Source organism: Sus scrofa, chromosome 13 (genome assembly GCF_054392235.1).
Source record: "Sus scrofa isolate SSC_HxYL_T2T_F1_AM1 chromosome 13, Sscrofa_HxYL_maternal_Yorkshire_Landrace_v2.0, whole genome shotgun sequence".
In the NCBI taxonomy this organism is placed as follows: Eukaryota; Metazoa; Chordata; class Mammalia; order Artiodactyla; family Suidae; genus Sus; species Sus scrofa.
Genome location: NC_139395.1, coordinates 43,811,574 through 43,829,861, shown reverse-complemented (window position 1 = coordinate 43,829,861; position 18,288 = coordinate 43,811,574). Strand labels below are relative to the sequence as shown.

The window sequence follows — 18,288 nt, the reverse complement described above, 5'->3', positions numbered from 1 at the left end:
ACCGCAGATTTCCAAAACACAGATGGAAAAATGGATCTGTCCAGTCAGAACGAAATCCAGCTCACGTCCACCACACGTGTCCTCTCCACACCTGCTGCATCTGCTCCCCTACACACTGCAGTCCAGACCACCAAGACCCCCGTTTCAGAATAGCAAGGCAAGGAGGGAGGGGTTCACATTTGGGACTGAATGGGCATTTCTGCACTCAAGACCCAAGAAAGTCCATGGCAGTGTCCAGCACCTCCAGACCCTTTCCAGGGAGATGTCTCTGCTAGCCAACAGGAAATGGGGGTGAGGGGCCCCAGCCTCTGAGCAGATGTCGCTGCCCAAAGGCCACCCGTGCCAGCCGGTGCCCACCCCGGCCAGGTCACTGCCGCTGCTGCTGCTCCTTGGGCTTTCAGCCCTCAGGGTAACAGCCTCTTTTTCCATTTCTGTTTCCTCAGGTTTGTCTCCAAGAAAGTATTTTATCACTTAACAGTTGACCGGCCTGTGATCTATGATGGAAGTGATTTCCCGTAGCCTGGATTTTAATAGTTTCACATTACCCACAGGAAACACTACTCTTCCTCACCTGTCACATAAAGCACTAAAAAGAAAAAGAAAAAAAACAGCTGCTCTGAATATGAATGTCAACTATGCAACCCTGGGAGACAGGCCCTTGGCTGCTTCTCGGAGCTTCGCTGCCCCGAGCACTGTGTACTCAGCACTGTGCACTGTCACTCTTAGCCCCATGGCTTGCAAAGGCTCAAGCACCATTTCCATTGTCCTCACACCCAGAGGGGCACTTTGCCAAAGGTTTAAACACTCAGGAAACCATCAGCCTCACCTGGGGGTACAGTTGGTTCCAGGCCTCCTATGGAGAGTTTCTCAGGCCAGAGGGGACCCCAACTTCTGCCCGTGGAGAAACATGGTCCCCTGTGCCCAACGGGGGGCCAGGCATCCAGGTGACCAAGAGCTAGGATGCCTTGGCCAGGCCCTGTGAGTCCTCCCAGGAAAAGGAGCTCGGGGCACCCGTGGGTCCACCTGAGATCCCAGCTGTCGTGCTCCTACCCCTTCCTACCCTAGGAAGTTGGGGGCTGCTCCAGAACTCAGCCATTTCCATGGGGCCTCCAACTGCACTTTCCTCCTGGCCCTTCTGTCTGAGCAGTGCTGTCCTTGAGCAAAGCCCTTCACTCAGCCTGGCCTCTCAAAGCTCAAAACATTACCCTAAGAATCAGAACTGAAGCAAATCCCAGGAAACAACCCATCTACGGCGGGCCTGTAATGTTGTCTGTGTACAGAAGGCCAGAGCCCAGATCCTGGGCAACATCAGCCCCACGACCAAAAAGCAGGATTGTGCGTCAGCTTTTAGGGCTAACTCCTCAGCTGACAGCTTGTCTTTGTTTATATCAATAAGAGCTTCTGCCTAACTTGCAGATGCTTTTACTAATTATCATAATCAGGGTAGGAACCCCTTTTATAAATTGAGACTTCTTAACAGACGTCTTTGGTAACACAAATGTAAACAGGCATAATTCACAGATCTGCTCTTTGCTCACTTCTCAGCCCCTCCTCCCTACCTGCCAGATTCCCCACACCCCATCTGCCCACTTCCTGCTGCTCAGCCTGCACATGACACCCAGCAGCTGTCTCCCTTTGGGGCAGATAAATCCTGTTTCCTTTTGTCAGACAAGGAGATAATCTTCCTATTCTCTACCGTTTTCTACCACCACCGAGTGCTCGCCTGTGGTGGCCCCTTTGGGCCCTGTTCACAGAAGCCAGCACCTACAGTCAAGGCCCAGGTACTTCCATGGGTGACCAGAGTATCTCACGAAGCGGCTCACCTTGGCCAGGGATGAGGGGGAGGGTGCTGGGCAGGGTGGCTGAGGTTCTGAGCGCTGGACCCAGCCTGTCCTTCAGGTAGCCTGGTGACTAAGCCGAGTCATACACCTCGAGGCTTCATCTCGCCATTCCCGAGCCTGGTCTGGCCAGTTTTGAGAGCTCAAGAGTGGGTCAGGAGCCCCAGGCCAACTTCAGCTCAAACCCCATGTGTACCAGCAGAGAGAACCATGGGGCAGGGCTGGGAGGAAATGACTTTGGCGATGGGCTTGGAACTTTCATTGAAACAGGAGACTTAAGCACTTCTAGTCACTTTAATAAGGGCTTGGGGCATGATGAACACTGGACCTCTTGTGCTTTTTCCTGGAACAGCTGCCTCTAGTAGAAAGCTCCAGCATCTCCTCAGGCAAGGCTTTGACAGGTGCTCAGCATCAAAATGGAAATGGCCAGGACCCCAGAGGCTTCCTAGCCTCATGCTTGTCCTCACAGGTGTGCCACACAGCCTGAGGACTATTCCAGGGCAAATTACCTTTGAATCCACCTACCTTTTTGGAAAGGATAATCAAAAATAGCTTGTTTGCCACATGGGAGAAACTAACCAAAGAACCCAGAGCAGTCTGGAATCTTGGTTTGAGTGCTTAGCTTTCCCACAGTACCGTGGAGACCTTGGCCAAGTTGATGGCCTTCTGCCAGTGTACCCACCATCATCTGCAGCTTGAACCAACATTTTGTGAATAGCTGATGTGTTGCCTTCGAAAGACCTGGGACAGTCCATCTGAGGCTGGTTCTGAACCTGTCACTCAACCCAGCAGGGGACCAACTGCAGCTTAAAAACCACTTGGCGCTTGTGAGGCCAACTCAGAGCCACTCCTCCAAGAGAGTGGGGGCCCCTTGTGCCACCACCACCGCAAGCAGTGACTACAGTTGTGCAAAAAAGCCTTTGCTGCATTCAGAGGCCTGCCCTCTGAGGTCACACCCTGCCTCTGCAGCATATTTATTTTTTGTGCTGGATGGACTCTGGTCCTTTGTTTCTTTTCTGTGCAAGCTTGGGTTTGCTGTGCACTGTGCAGCTAGAGAACCTCTTGGCCTATTTAATTATGGCTTGTATAAATAGCTTTCTTATTTTAAACAGGTTCCCAACTTTACTGAGCTTTGGGCGTTGGGGTATTTTTTAAAACTGCAAATGACAATGAAAAACAACTATTGAAGATTCCCAAGAGACTGAATTGCACTAGAGATCAACCAAAAGGAAACATCCTTGGAATCTCAGATCACTGTTTAAAAAAAAAAAAAAAAACAACCCCACCCCGAAGCAGCTCCTGATGGCCCAGCTCTCTGAATAACAGTCACTCTTTAGTGTTGATTCCAGCTGCCTTGCTCACCACTGCCTCAGAAGTCACTGATCACCCTCGCCCAAGAACACGGCCTCTCTCAGGCACACTCATCCACCACAAAGAAGGGCATTTGGGAGAAAGTGTGGCCTCTGCACACTTCTGGCTGGAGCCCACTGCACTCTGGGTTGACTGGACCAAGTGCAGGCAAGGAAATTCTCAAGCAGCAATCTGGAACTGAAACACTGCACAGGGTTTGGAAAGTAGAAATGAAAAGCCACATGATATAATTTAAAAATAAAGGGGATGGGTTCTCTGGAAATTTTCATTTGTCACCCCCCCTTAGGTGGTCAAGCCGTTCCACATTCACACGAAAGGAAGTCCCCATTTGGGGCTGAAATCTCAGAGTCAGTGTTTTATTATACTGGTTAAATGTCCACAAAATGACTTTATAGGAGTTTTATTTTTAAAAGTCCATCTTGGTGGATCTACATGAGAGAGTCCCATCCTTGCCTTAGAGGTGTTGAGAATCAGAGCAGAGCTCTCATCTCTGATGCACAGAACCAAGGGTTGCCTTTGCTCAGAGGCTAGAGGCAGCCATCCACGTTTACAAAACACCGAAAAAGTACTTTTCACTGGAATCTGGGGTTTAAGTTTTTCTTATTTCATTGTGATTCTTCCAAGGAAAGAGGGAAGACTGAGTTAATAATGCCTTTCCTCTCAAGCACTTTTTCAGTAAAGTACATCTTCACCTTTTGGAAGGCATCTCTGATAAAAAGGCTTCCTTAGAACCTTAGGACGAGTGTTACCCAGAGATGCTCCTGGCCCTGGTGGCTGCAGACCAACACTCAAGCCTCCGTCAGGTGGCTTCCAAGTCGGAATTGCACTTTAATCCACTCATCCTCAATTCTTGGGGCGTTATGGGATAGTGGGCCTGGGAGCCCATCTCATTCTTAGCTGCCAAAGAATTACCCAAAAGCACATCAAATGCCAACACTCCTCCCACACAGTGGGGGTAAGGAACTTGTATCCCAAAACATACTCCTTATAGTGTCTGCTGCAACATTGGGAATGTGTTATTTTTAACTTCAGGATTTAAATAAAGTAAACACTATGACACTGAAAGTAGCCTCATCTTTCTTTCTCTTAAGACATAAGGTGAGCCATAAAGTTGCCTACACTGGTGCCAGGGATGAGCTGCCCTCCTGGGACTTGTCTTGTATCCTGACTCTTCTGAAGGGCTGGGGACAGCAGCTGTCCTGTAAGGCTGATGTACAGACCCGCTCAAGCCAATGCAACAGAATGCTCCAACCCACCCTCTCCACCAGATGCGCTTCTGCCCTCAGCAAAACTCCCTGGCCCTCCTCTGGTCCTCAGAGAGCACAGTGAGCAAAGAGCATTGTGATTTACCAGGATAGTGGGGTGGGGTAGGAGGTCACTGATGGCCTAAAACCAGGATTAGTCAATCTGTATACAAATCTGGACAAAACTCATTAAGATGAAGCAGCACAGAGGATCAGCAAAGAGCCTGAACACAGGTCTGAGGGGTGTGTCCCAGTCACTCCCTGACCAATTGAGTGCAGACTGGGCAGTCCATCCACACTCCCCCCTGAGTGCCCTGTCCCCCACAGAGCATCTCCCAAGCCCAGCTTCCCTCTTCCTCCAACTCTCCCCTGTCCGGGATTGGAGTCTCCTGTGACCACTCCTTTCATCAGTTACTAGGAATAAGTTACCCTTTCTGTATCCATACTGTACCTTCAATGGCTAGGGCTGTGTTTCGACCGTCCTCGTCTCCCTCCTCAACCTCACGCCACAGCATACAGCACGGTGCCAGTTATAGGGGTGCTTGCCAGCTTCTGAACCAGCTAGGACACGCGGCGCCTTGGTCAGCTCTAGGCCATCAACAATCCCGTTGACCAGCGTCGCCAGAGACAAGCTCCCGAAACCCCTATGGCAGAGAAGCACAGAAAGCAAGTCTGCAGAAGAGGTTTGGGGAGGACGTTAGTGAGCTGGTCACTCCATCTGACTCCCGCAACCCCCCGTGTAGTAATCATGCTCTCAAGCCAAGCGTCTTACTGTCCAGTAACGCAAGAGTGCTTTATCCCAGTTGCCCAAAACAGCAAAGCCGATGGATTTATTTGTTAATAAATAAATCAGTCCAGGGGCTCGGTGGCCACGTGGACTGATGAGGCCTGTAAGGGGAACCAACCGGGACACAAAGGTGTGTAGGCTGCTGCATCTGGGCTGGAATCTGGGGCCTCCGTGCCAGAATCCCAGTGCACCTCACCCCACCTTCTAAACCACTGAGTTGACCAAACCAAACGTGCACCAGAGGTTTTCCAAATCCCCCGCGCGATTCCAGGCATTCTGGCCCAACTCGGGGTCCGTAGGCTCCGTGGCACTCGGTGCCACGCCTCTTCCGGCGGGTCGGCTGTGGTGCGGGGAAGGTGCCGAGATTCCCCAGGTGACTCACAAGGATGCGCTCTGCAGGGTCAGCCCTCTCGGTTTGAAGATGCGTGGGAAAAATCTGGCGAGAGGAGTCCGCCACCCACGCACATCTGAAAGGCAAATAGATGGTGAAACCTGTGGCCTGAAATGAGAAAACGGACTTTTTTTGAGCAAGCGGTTGAAGCTGAAGCCATCAAAACCTAGGGGAGAGCAGAGCTGTTATGAAAGCCGCTCAAAGTGGGTTGGGGTGAAAGAAAGGTCAGCCTTTTACTTTTCCCACACCCGCTGGTTTCTGAAGAAAGATGGTAAAGCCGAGCAGAAGTGTGATCTCCAGCCTCTAGCCTTTGATGTGTGTCCCCTCGTCCCTCCCCCATCTCCCGAGCTCCGGGGAGGATGGAGGCTGCTGTGGTTTCCTCACTCTTTCTGGCATGTTCCTGCAGAGGTTATCGCAGACTTGGCAGCTCCATCAGAAGCTTGGACTGAGTTTGTCTTCTTAGCTCAGAAATGAACAAAGGGAGCCAGGCCTCGCCAAACCTGAGGTGCCTGAGTGTCCTTCCCCAGAGAAGGCCTGGTTTCCAGAGCAGGTTTGGCTTCGGGCCTCTGGCTCCACAGACTTCTCAAAGGGAAGGTGATTTCAGGGAGACCTCCCCAGCTTTCCACTCCCAGGGGGGCCTCCGACTGAGCCCTGAGGAGAGAAGGACACCACTCCTGGGAGGTCACACCTCTCTGCCAGGTCAGTGTGGCAGGCACTTTCTTCTCCCTGGTGTGAGAAAGGGAAGGGGGGCGGGGGCAGGTGCTGAAAGGATAGGAGAGGGAAGAAGGGGTAAGGAAAGAGGATCAGCAGCAGGAGGGGCCTTCCCAGAGGCCTTGAGGAGGGCCACACTGCAGGCCAGGTTAGCAGAGGCCTCCTGTCTCATTGGAGGAAAGGAGCAGTGGGGAAACAACAGGTTTACAGAATAGCTAACAAGGCAGTGACTGCAGACATGAAGACAATGCAGTTCATATGTCTGTCTTTGAAGCTGACCTAGGCCCCGTGTGCTTTTAAGAAAAGACCCTGGGGAGTGGCAGCAGCAGCAGCCCCCCAGGTGGCCTTTGCACAAGAGACAGGGTTACTGCCTGGAACCAAAGGTCTTTGTAAAGACAGCCTTCCATCCACCAGCAAGGACCCCCACAGGATTGTTGGATGTCCTCAAAAAGAGGATCACACGGTCATGCCCCCAATACGACCCTGTGGAAGAGGGACAGGGACCCATCAGGCCTGAATCCAGCTCACAGCTTCCTCCGTTATCAGGGGTTCAGGTATTAAGCCATAAGGAAAAGCCCAAGACTCAAGCTGGACTCAATGTTAATCAAATTGGCCATTTATTATCAGTAAATACAAAGCAAATAGTGAAGAGTTTCTTAGAAGAAAGTGTTCTTATTTGGATTACCTGGTGGCATATTAAAATGCAGTCCCCACATCAACTCTGGTTCATCAGGTCCAGTTCACTCACAAGGCTGCCAGGTGATTCTGGTGGAGCTGATTGTGAACCTCACCTGGAAAGTCCTTGATGATGGCTGCTGTGTCACTGAATTGGTTAGAACTTGAGGAAAGGGGTAAAGCGAGCTAATGGATCTCTCTTAATGTAACTCTACCAGTGACCCTTACGTATTGGAACTGGGACCTTTCCCTCAATCCACTGGCCCAAGCACTGGGATGCAGTGTTGGAAATGTCATTCTTGGAGAGGAAGATATTTATAAACAAATCACCTGGTATGAAACTATTCTACAGGTAAATTCTTTTTAAAAGCATACTTTTTTTTATGGCTTGTGTTAGTATTCAAGGGACAAGTTGCTAACTGGAAGATCATTTGTAAATGGAAAAACGTTCCCTTCCCTAAATCTTAAGTAGTCTCATACAGGTCCGCAATTTAAGAAGGAGAGGAAGAAACATGAGTTTGGTACTAAGTGGTTTGGGTCAGAGAAAGTTGGGTTAAATGTGGATTCCTAAACTGGTCCATACATGGAATTCAAAAGGTCTATGAACTTGGAAAATGGCATTTCCCCCCTAACATTTAACTGAGATTTAGGTTTTCCTTCAATTATGAAAACAGACTACATGCCACAGTAGTATGTAGTAGCAAGACCTGTGACTCTGTCACCAGTGGAAGTGACAGATATTTTCATGTGATGTGAGAGTTGTTGTAGACTCTCAAAAATGACGTTTATGCTCATCTCTACTCTGAAATGAAGGTTGTCATTGGACCTGCTGATAGATTTTATTTAACGCCTTAGTAACGAGGCATGTGTGTTCCTAGTTCACAAATTTGTTTTCATGTTTAGAGAATTATATTTCAATATGATTGGTTTCTTTTGTAATCCTATGTATTTTACTTTATTCATTTTAAAACATTCTGGGAAGGAGGCTGTAGGCTTTGTCAGATTGCCGAAGGGATGAGTGCATGAGGGAAAAAAAAGGCTAAGGACCTTTGGGTGCTGGCAGGCCTTTATGGAAAAGAAAAGATCAGCTCATTGCAGCCCTGGTTCCTTAATAATAACATATAATTAATAGTAGCCTATATAATTTAATAGGCTCTTGTCATAAGTCGGCTATCTTTTACAGGTGAGGAAACCAAAGCCCCAGGGAAGTTGGTACCAGGCTAAATTGTTCTCATTTCACTGGAACATAGATTCTCTGATGATTTAAAAGACAAAAACAAAAACTTCCATAAACTAGGCTATGCTATGTCAGTCCTTGACCCTCTAACCCTTACTATGTATCATCTTCCAAACAAGAGGCCTTATCTGTTATTTATTGTTATACATTGACACTGTATAACAAACAACCTCAGAAACAATGACTTAAATCACAGCACTTATTTCGCTCACAGATCTGCAGTTTGACCAGCAGTGCTTCTGGACTCACTCATGCTGGCCTCACTGAGATGCCTGTCCTCAGTCAGTTGTGGGTCATCTAGGCAGTTCCACTCACCTCAGCTGTGCTCTTCACGCTGGAGGGCTGGCTGGCTGATCTTGGCTAGGCTCACTTCTGCGGTCAGTTGGTTGGTCGCCTGGGACTGGCTGGGCTAGCATGGCCTTGGCCAAATGACTCTGCTGTGCTCCACACAGTCTCCCATCTCCCAGCAGGATGGACCATGCTTGTTCAGATGCATCCAGACAGGTTTCCAAGAGAGCAAGGAGTACACAGCCCTTGGGAGACCTAGTCTCCAAACTACACAGCATCACTTTGACCACATTCTCTTGGCCAAAGCAAGTCACAGGCCAGCCCAGATTCAGGGTGTGGGAAAGGGACCCATCTGGATGGGAGGACTGCAGGGTCACATTGTAAAGGGTTTAGGGATAAGAAATGGAGAATCTGAACCATTTCTGCAGTCATTCGGTTGTATAGCAGAGTGACTTAGTTATACACATATATACATTGTTTTTTTATATTTCTTTCCATTATGGTTTATCCTACAGGATTGGATGTAGTTTCCTGTGCTATATAGTAGGACCTCATTGCTTATCATTATAAATGTAATAGTTTGCATCTACTAACCCCAGACTCCCAGTCCATCTCTCTCCTTCTCCTCCCCCTTGGCAACCACAAGTCTGTTTTCCTTGTCTGTGAGTCTGTTTCTGTTTTGTAGATAGGTTCGTTTGTGCCATATTTTAGATTCTATATGTAAGTGATATCACACAGTATTTGTCTTCTCATTCTGACTGACTTCACTTAGTGTATGAGAATCTCATTGCATCCATGTTGCTACAAATGGCATTATTTCGTTCTTTTTAATGGCTAAGTAGTATTCCTGTGTGTGTGTGTGTGTGTGTGTGTGTGTGTGTGTGTGTGTGTGTATCACATCTTCTTTGTCCATTCATCTGTTGATGGACATTTAGGTTGTTCCCAAATCTTGGCTATTGTGAATAGTGCTGCAGTGAATATAGGGGTGCATATATCCCTTTGTATCTTTTTTTTTTTTTTTTTGGTCTTTTTAGGGCCATACCCACTGCATATGGACGTTCCTAGGCTAGGGGTCCAATCGGAGATCTAGTGGCTGGCCTACACCAGAGCCACTGCAAGGCAGGATCCAAACCACGTCTGCGACCTACGCCACAGCTCATGACAATGCCGGATCCTTAACCCACTGAGTGAGGCCAGGGATCGAACCCGCATCCTCATGGATGCTAGTCAGGTTTGTTAACTGCTGAGCCACGATGGGAACTTGCCCTTTGTATCATTATTTTGTCCAGGTATATGCCCAGGACTGCTATTGATGGATCATATGGAAACTCTATTTTTAGTTTTCTGAGGAACCTCCATACTATTCTCCATAGTGGCTGCACTAATTTACATTCCCACCAACAGTGTAGGAGGGTTCCCTTTTTTTTTCACACCCTCTCCAGAATTTGTTATTTGTAGACTTGCTAATGATAGCCATTCTGACCACGTGAGGTGGTACCTCATTGTAGTTTTGATTTGCATTGCTCTAATAATTAGCAATGTTGAGTATCTTTTCATGTGCCTACTGCCATCTGTACGTTTTCTTTGGAGAAATGTCTATTTAAATCTTCTCATTTTTCTTTTTTTATGATTTTTATTTTTTCCGTTACAGTTGATTTGTAGTTTTCTATCAATTTCTACTATACAGCAAAGTGACCCAGTTATACATATATACATACATTCATTTTCTCACATTATCCTCTGTCATGTTCCATCACAAGTGACTGGATATAGTTCCCTGTGCTATACAGCAGGATCTCATTGCTTAGCCACTACATGCCATAGTTTGTGTCTATTAACCCCAAACTTCCAGCCCATCCCACTCCCTCCCCTCCCTCTGCTCATTTTTCAGTTTAGTTGTTTGTTTTTTGTTGTTGTTGAGTTGTATGAACTGTTTGTATATTTGGGAGATTAAGCCTTTGTTGGTAGCATCATTTGCAAATATTTTCTCCCAGTCTGTAGGTTGTCCTTTCCTTTTTTTTTTTTTTTTTTATGGTTTACTTTTGCTGTGCAAAAGCTTCTAAGTTTGATTAAGTCCTATTTGTTTGTTTTTGTTTTTATTTCTGTTGCCTTGGAAGACTGACCTAAGAAAACATCTGTAAGGTTGATGTCAGAGAATGTTTTGCCTGTGTTCTCTTCTAGGAGTTTTATGATGTCATGTCTTATGTTTAAGTCTTTAAACTATTTTGAGTTTCTTTTTGTATATGGTATGAGGATGTGTTCTAACTTCATTGATTTACATGCAGCTGTCCAGTTTTCCCAGTGCCTCTTGCTGAAGAGACTTTTATCCCATTTTATATTCTTGCCTCCTTAGTCCAAGATTAATTGACCCTAGGTGTTTGGGTTTCTTTCTAGGATCTCTATTGTGTCCCATTGATCCATATGTCTCTTTTTGTGCCAATACCACACTGTTTTGATTACTGTAGCTTTGAGGTATTGTGTGAGGTCTAGGAGAGTTACACTATCACAGATAATCTGACCTAAGTTTTGTCTACACGTTCTACTTCCAAATCCTCACTTCCCATTTGCTTCTCACCCAGCTCCAGTCTGCCTTGATCATGCCTCAGGAGCCACTCACATCAAGGCCACAGCCACCCTCCATAGAGCCAAGTCCAGAAACCATCCTGTTCTCATCAGCCTTTAAGCATCTTTCAACTTAGCTGACTCCTCCTTGCTCCCCCCTTGCTTGATGCCCACAGAACCACTCCTCTCATTTCTCTTACCTAAACGGCCCTCACACAGGCTCCTTTATCCAGCCCCTAACAGGTCGTGCCTAGAGCTGTGTCATGCTACACCACCCCCGTCCTTTCCTCTAGATCTCAGCTCTTCCCATGGGCATGACTACCATCCTCATGTAAGTGGCCTCCAGGTCTGCGTCTCTCCTCTGAACTCTGACCTTGCATGGATAGCTAGTGACGTCTCCGCTCAGATGGCCTTAGATGGAACTCTTGATTTCCACCCCCAGAACCTGTTCTCCTCTCCTCCCCAGTAGGGACATCACCAACTACCCGGAAGTTCAAGCTCAACTTGAACTTCCATGATTCCTTCCTTTTCTCAACGCTTATCTGCACCTGTTGCTTCTTTCCCGGAATGAGTCTCAAAGTCGTCCACTTCTCTTCGCCATCTCTGCCACTATCACCTAAGGCCAGCCAACAGCATCTCCTTCCTGAACAGCTGCAGCAGCTTCCTCACTGGTCTCTGTGCTTCTACACTTTCTCCGCCCACCCACCCCCGCCCCCAACCCGCCCTGCCAACCCCTGCCTCTTTCCTCTTTCTCCACCCAGGGGCTTTAGAGACCTATAAAACATGATTGAGGTCAAGTCACAGCCCCCATATAAGTATCTTCTCCCTGGCAGTGGAATAAAAGATAAATTCATCTTCTGAGTCTGAGCAGACCCCTGCCTTTCTCCCCAGTCTGACCTCTCACTCATAACCCTCCAGTCACCAGTGCAAGAAACTGAAGTCTTTCCTGCCTCAGTGACACCAGTGAGAATTAGAGCTGATGGTCCCACTCTGTCTCAGTCAGTATCAGAGCTCTTCTGGCCCTTAGAGACTTTCTGGTTTCCTAAAGTTGAATGAGAGAAAGTACTGGGGCTCACTCTGCCTTTGTTAGCCTCTCCAGGGTATTGAGTTCCCTAGAGTGTTGGTCCCACTGGGACAGTATTACCCACAGTGTGAGACCTTTTAGAGTTTGCTCATCCATTCCCAGCCACCTTTGTACCTCCCTCAGTCTGTTGGTAAGGGGTGGCCCAGCCAGACAGGAAGTTTCCATTCAGTATTCACTCATTCATTCATTCATTTGTATCTGGAACTTTTTATAAGGCTAAGAGTGGCTTTTTGAGGAAAATTACATAATGTCTTGAGATTTGCTTTAAAATATTCTAGAAAAGAAAACAAAGAGAGACATAAGCTAAGGGACAATGGTAGGAGTAAAGAAAAGGAAGAGGGGGAGGGAGGGACACAGAAGGAAGGCAAATGGAACAAAGAAAAAGAGAAGCGAGAAGGAAAGGAGAAGGAAGAGTGGGTGGTATAGAACGGATAAGAAGAGAGAACACTGATTTCTGTTGAAGCTGGGTGATGGTGATGGAGATTCATTATGCTATTCTCTCTACATTTATGTAAGTTTAAGTATTTCCATAATTAAAATGTTTAAAAAGGAAAGAGCATGAGTGGAAACAACCTGAACCAATTCAGTGCTGTGGGCACTTTACTCAGCACTTAGCTAGGCAGTATTCCACAGGCAGAGGCACCGCAGGGCCTTTGCACGTGCTGCTCCCTCCTCCCAGTACACCCTCCCTCCCTCTCTTCCTGTAGGTAATTCCTGCTCAGCCTTCAGCTCTCAGCTCACTGTCACCTCCTCAGGGAAACCTTCCCTGCCTGCCATCCTCAGAGTAGATCAGAACCTCCTATGACACACTCTCTAGCATCTTAAAACTGTCTCTTTGTGATAGTGTGATTAGCTTTTTTCACCTTTATGGACTATGAGCTTCATGAGTGTTAGGCCTGTGTCTGCTTTGGCTCAGCATCACCTGAGCCCAGTGCCTGAGTCATAGAAAATTCTCCAGAAGCTTTTGTTGAATGAGGTTATTAAGGTATTACTAGCAATTTCTGTATTTTCCCAAGATACAGGGTTTCCCAAGAATGGGTGCACTTCTTGGAACCAAATAGTTGAAATTGGAGGGATTTTTGATTCATTCAGCAGTCATTTATTGAGTGTTTGTCATGTGCGAAGCCTGGAAAAGGCACTAGGGATATAGTAATGAACAGAACAGAACCACCTCCACCCGTGGAGTTTGCAGTTGCTACGTGTTGCGTGGTGCTGAGTGCTGTGGAGAACAAGGCAGGTGGAGGAGAGTGAGGGTGGGCAGGGAAGGCCTGAAGGAGAAGGGGTTTTGAGCAAGGACCTAAGGAGGTGGGGGAGGGAGCTTGCGGCTGGTGGGGATCCAGGCAGAATTGCCTAGAGAATTGCCAGGTGGACTGACACTTCCTCCTGACTTCTTCCTTAACGACAGGAGCTGCCATGTGTTCCTGGGGGTTCATTGCGTTACATCTGAAAGATTAACAACAGGCATTGTTGGCTTCTTATTATCCTGCTGATCAACTGCTTATAACAAATTACCCCAAAAGTTAGTGATTTAAAGCAATAATATCTGTTTTCTTACATCTCATGATTTTATGGTTCAGGAGTTTGCTCAGGGCTTGAATGGGATGATTGTTCTGTTCCATGTGGTATCATTGACAGAAGTCACGTGGTGTTAAGTTGATGGATGGGCTGATCTGTTTGTGAGACAGAGAAGAATGGAGGCGGGGACAGTGCGGGGTGAGGAAGACAGAGGTCTGGTCAGGTGTGAGTGCAGAGTCCTTTGGGCCCACACATCCACATGCCTGCAGGGGAACCTGTAGCTTCTTCACAGAGAATTTGAGGCTCCACAGCTGTGTGTTTGGGGAGGAGCCCAGGGTAGGGAGTGGGGAGGGATCTTCTTGAGACTGAGGACGATGACATAGTCCTGGGCTGATGCACCCACTCAGCCCACTTTTGAAGGAGGGCTCAGCAGGGCCTCAGCTGTCATGTGTCATCGTTTAGTGTTTGCGTGTGGTGGCATCTGGAGGAGTGCTGGCCGTGGCTGTGCCCATCCATCTTTTGCCTCCCCTGATACTTGGAAAAAATTGCTGGTTGACCTTCCAAAGCAGTGGATGATTTGTCTGACCACATCAGGCAAGGTAGGATGGCATTGTGAGCAAAAAGCAAGGTGTGAACACCAGATATGCCTAGGTTCATTTCTTGCCTTAACAACTATTCACCGCATTACACTGGGCAAGTTCATGGTGGTGAGAAAAAGTGTCTGTCCTGTATACTGCGGGGCCCAGCTGACTATTGGTGCACAAGAAGGTCTGCTTATACTTTCTTTTTCTTTTTTCTTTTTATGGCCGCACCTGGGGCATATGGAAGTTCCCAGGCTAGGGGCTGAATCAGAGCTGCAGCTGCTGGCCTACGCTACAGCTTCAGCAACACTAGATCTGAGTCCCATCTGTGACCTACTTTGCAACTTGCAGCAATACCAGGTTCTTAACACACTGAACAAAGCCATGGATTGAACCTGCATCCTCACGGATACTATGCCAGGTTCTTAACCAGCTGAGCCACAATGGGAACTCTGTAAGAAGGTCTGCTGATGGTTGAATTAAGACCAGTTAGGGCCCATGCTCCCAGCCTCCTGAGATGAGTACTGTGACTGATGCTTCTGTGTTGCTCTGGACCCCCCATGCTGTTTACCCTGCAGTACTCAAACAGGCTCTGACAATTGGCTACCCCTGGTGAAAAGACTTGCAAGCTGACTTCTCTAGAAGTGGTTGCTGAGCTGGGAATTTGGGGGCAAGGTGTCTATTTGTCTATTAGGGGTCAACACCTATGAAGGGAAGTAGGAGGAAACAGGATTGGGCAGAGGGAGGAGTCCAACTGAGACCCAAGCCCAGCAAATGTCACCAGCCTGGCGGGAAGCTCTGAAGCAGATGCTGCCCATCAGTGCACCCCCATCAGGCTAATAGGCTCCACCCCACCTCCCAGGTGTTGGTTGCAGGGGGCCTTGGGCCACTTGGCTCTGGCCAGGGCTGCACTATGCAGCAGAGGCAGAACCTGAAGGAACTGGCTGCTGGAGATGATGTGTTCCTGTCATGGCACAGCAGAAACGAATCTGACCAGGCACCATGAGGACATGGGTTCAATCCGTGGCCTTGCTCAGTGGGTTAAGGCTCTGACGTTGCCGTGAGCTGTGATTCAGGTTGCAGACGCGGCTTGGATCCTCATTGCTGTGGCTGCGGCTTAGGCAGGCAGCTGTAGCTCCATTTGACTCCTAGCCTGGGGACCTCCGTATGCTGGGGGTGCAGCCCTAAAAGTTAAAAAAAAAAAAAATGCAACACACACACAAATTTTTTTAATAAAAAAAAAAAAAAGGAGATCCAGTTGCTGCCTCTCCATTTGACCACAGAGATTTTTTTTACTTAGCCTGTGTACCATGTTTGAATATGAAGGATAAATATATCAAGAGTGGAGAGAACTCATCAAGAGTCATGTATTAGAGAAACACAATTGCATGTCTTTGGTAAGTTTTTATAATACAGACATTGAAAGGGACATTAGCTATTTGTTTGTCTATAGCACTTATATGGAATTGATTACAGAAGCACTCCCTCCCCAGAGGATTCTGGCCCAAACCACAGCTCTAACAGGAGGGCCAGATGGGATGGGGCAGAAGAAACTGTGTTGCAGAAGCACCATAGAGTTGTGGTTGTGATAATAATTCTAAAGCCCTGCTATTTATTAATCATGCAGAGTAACCAATCAGTAACTGTATTTCGAATGAAGAGAGAGATTCAGGCATCCAGAATGTGTGAGGTGTAGGTGCTGGAGGCTGTGATTATTTCCTTTTTCTTAGCCATTTAGAGCCCCTCGACCAGACCTCACTTTGAGATGTGTTGACTGGAGTGGAGGAGGAGGAGAAGCATCAGTGGAGAGATGTCGGTTCCACTGAGGGACAGAGATTAGGGTCGGGTGGGGCGATGCTTCTGCCCATGCCTTGACCTGGACCCCATGGGAAGCTCCAGCCAGTGAGGCCAACTCAAGATTGGAAAACCAAGCACACCCACTGCAAGACAACAGCCATAGTGTGTGCCAGCTTTCCATTTACTGAAGCAAAAAGACAGTTGGGGGGTGTCCAGAGGTTTCAGGCTTCATGGCAGCTTTGCTGCACGTTTAAGCCCGTCACAGAAATGCTCTGAGTAACCCCCACATTGTGAGGGAAACAGGTCTAAGTGGAAGGAGCTCCCTGGAGCTGGTTGCTTCCTTGTGTGGGACTATTTGTAGTGGCTGCACTGGACAGGCGGAGGAAATTATAACCACACGCCCCTTGCAGGGGTTGGGGCGGGGGCGGTCTGAGCCCCTCATCAGGCTTTGGAGAGGAACTGGTGTTCAGTGTCCCTCTGGCCAGCTGCCCTTGACTGCCAGCTCCTTTCAGGCTGCCGTGGGTAACAGGACGGTGTTAATACCCAAAGGACAAGACGTCATATTGCTCAGAGTTGCTAATCTTAATTTTTTTATTTTCTAAAGTTTTCTGGCATCCGCTTTCTGTTACATGAAGCACACACGTTTGAGAAATGACTAATTTAAAATTTTAACAAATGTATCCATTCAACACAGTATGTTGGCTCTATACAAGGCGTTGTCTGCGGGGTGTGTTTGGCACATACACACAGTTGCTGTCTGAGGGCTCGGTCACCCACAGAGGCTGCGTATCCTGGAAACAGTCTGCAGACCAGTTCACAGGCCATACAAGGACACTAGCCTCATGATTTTTCAGCCAAGGGAACCACACTTGAGACTTGGCTTGCCCAGATTGCTAGAACGTAAGCATCTCGAGGGACAGGACCATGGTGTTCTCATAACCTCAGTGATAGAAAGGGACTGGCGCTCGGGGTGCACACACAAGTTGGCTGAATGTACGAATGAGGATTCTGTAGGCCTGAAAGACAGTCCCCAAAGACCAAATCTCTAGTCATGCAAGCTGACCACTTCAAAACAGCGATCCCCATCTGTATGTTATGAGTGTTGACCTAAAATTCGTTTAAAATTTTTTTCAATGGAAAAGCCAATTGCTTTTTCAAAAGAAAAACGTGAAAACACGTCATATGTCAGTCGGTTTCTTGATTTTTCTGCTTTATAGAGTTCCATTAAAATGTAATTATCTGTATCTTGGAATTCCCTTCGTGGCTCAGTGGTTAACATATCCGACTAGGAAGCATGAGGTTGCCGGTTCGATCCCTTGCCTTGCTCAGTGGGTTAGGGATCCAGCATTGCCGTGAGCTGTGGTGTGGGTCACAGACATGGCTTGGATCCCATGTTGCTGTGGCTCTGGCATAGGCCCATGGCTACGGCATCGATTCGACCCCTAGCCTGGGAACCTCCGTGTGCCACCGGAGCGGCCCAAGAAATGGCAAAAAAGACAAAAAAAAATTATTATATGTATCTTATAATCCTCTTTTATCATTATTTCAAAAAAGTAGTCACATAGCCTATTTTTTAGAAATGTTGAATGGATCACAACTTTCTTATGGATTTCTCCGTATCGATTCTTCTAGCGTTTTTATCTTAGGATAAATCAACTACTAAAACCTAGTTTATTTTGAACATTAATGGCCCTATTTTATGCAATCATTTAAAAACTAAGACAATTTGCCAGCAAAGGATACTTAAATCTTTAAAATATAATACAGCTGCAGCATGTCTTTAATCCTACATAGGAGCTGTGTTAGGACTGGGACAGTTCAATCTTGACAGTCAGGTCCTAAGGGACCTTGGATCTAGGCGTGGTCATTGTGCGTTAGGGCACAACAGAGGGTTTGTTGTTCTTGTGGTGTTCCCACATCTCCTCTCTTAAAAATCAGAGGGGAAAAAGTAGAGTCCCTGGCATTTTCCCCCAGGCCAGTGTGCATTGGCCAAAGCCTTATCTACCACTAAACTCCCATTAAATCTCCATTGTGGTGGCCTCTAGACTAGAGTAGTTTCATCAGGCACAGTCATGCCTCTGCCCTTCCTCTTTGCTCCTCTCCCTCCATGCTCAGCTCCACCAGGTCCCCCATGATGTATAGTAGCAGAACCACAGTACTGAAAGGACATGGGATGGAAAAGCCAAGCTCAGTTAAGTTCTCCCACT

The 18,288-nt window shown here is 47.5% G+C and overlaps 2 protein-coding genes across 6 annotated transcripts in view; both read left to right on the top strand.

Annotated features, from left to right (window-relative positions):
* FYCO1 (FYVE and coiled-coil domain autophagy adaptor 1) overlaps positions 1 to 4,274 on the top strand; it is a 79,770-nt gene extending 75,496 nt beyond the window's left edge. For all 5 annotated transcript variants that reach the window (XM_021068198.2, XM_021068193.2, XM_084986526.1 and 2 more), the window contains one exon: positions 444 to 4,274. In XM_021068198.2, coding sequence (XP_020923857.1) covers positions 444 to 519 — 76 coding nt within the window. In that variant the 3' untranslated portion in view covers positions 520 to 4,274. The remainder of the gene's footprint in view (positions 1 to 443) is intronic.
* A 1,275-nt stretch (positions 4,275 to 5,549) lies between these two features.
* LZTFL1 (leucine zipper transcription factor like 1) overlaps positions 5,550 to 18,288 on the top strand; it is an 88,220-nt gene continuing 75,481 nt past the window's right edge. Inside the window, exons 1-2 of the mRNA XM_084988048.1 lie at positions 5,550 to 6,330; positions 7,236 to 7,369. Of these exons, the coding sequence (XP_084844174.1) occupies positions 6,102 to 6,330; positions 7,236 to 7,369 (363 nt within the window). The 5' untranslated portion in view covers positions 5,550 to 6,101. The remainder of the gene's footprint in view (positions 6,331 to 7,235; positions 7,370 to 18,288) is intronic.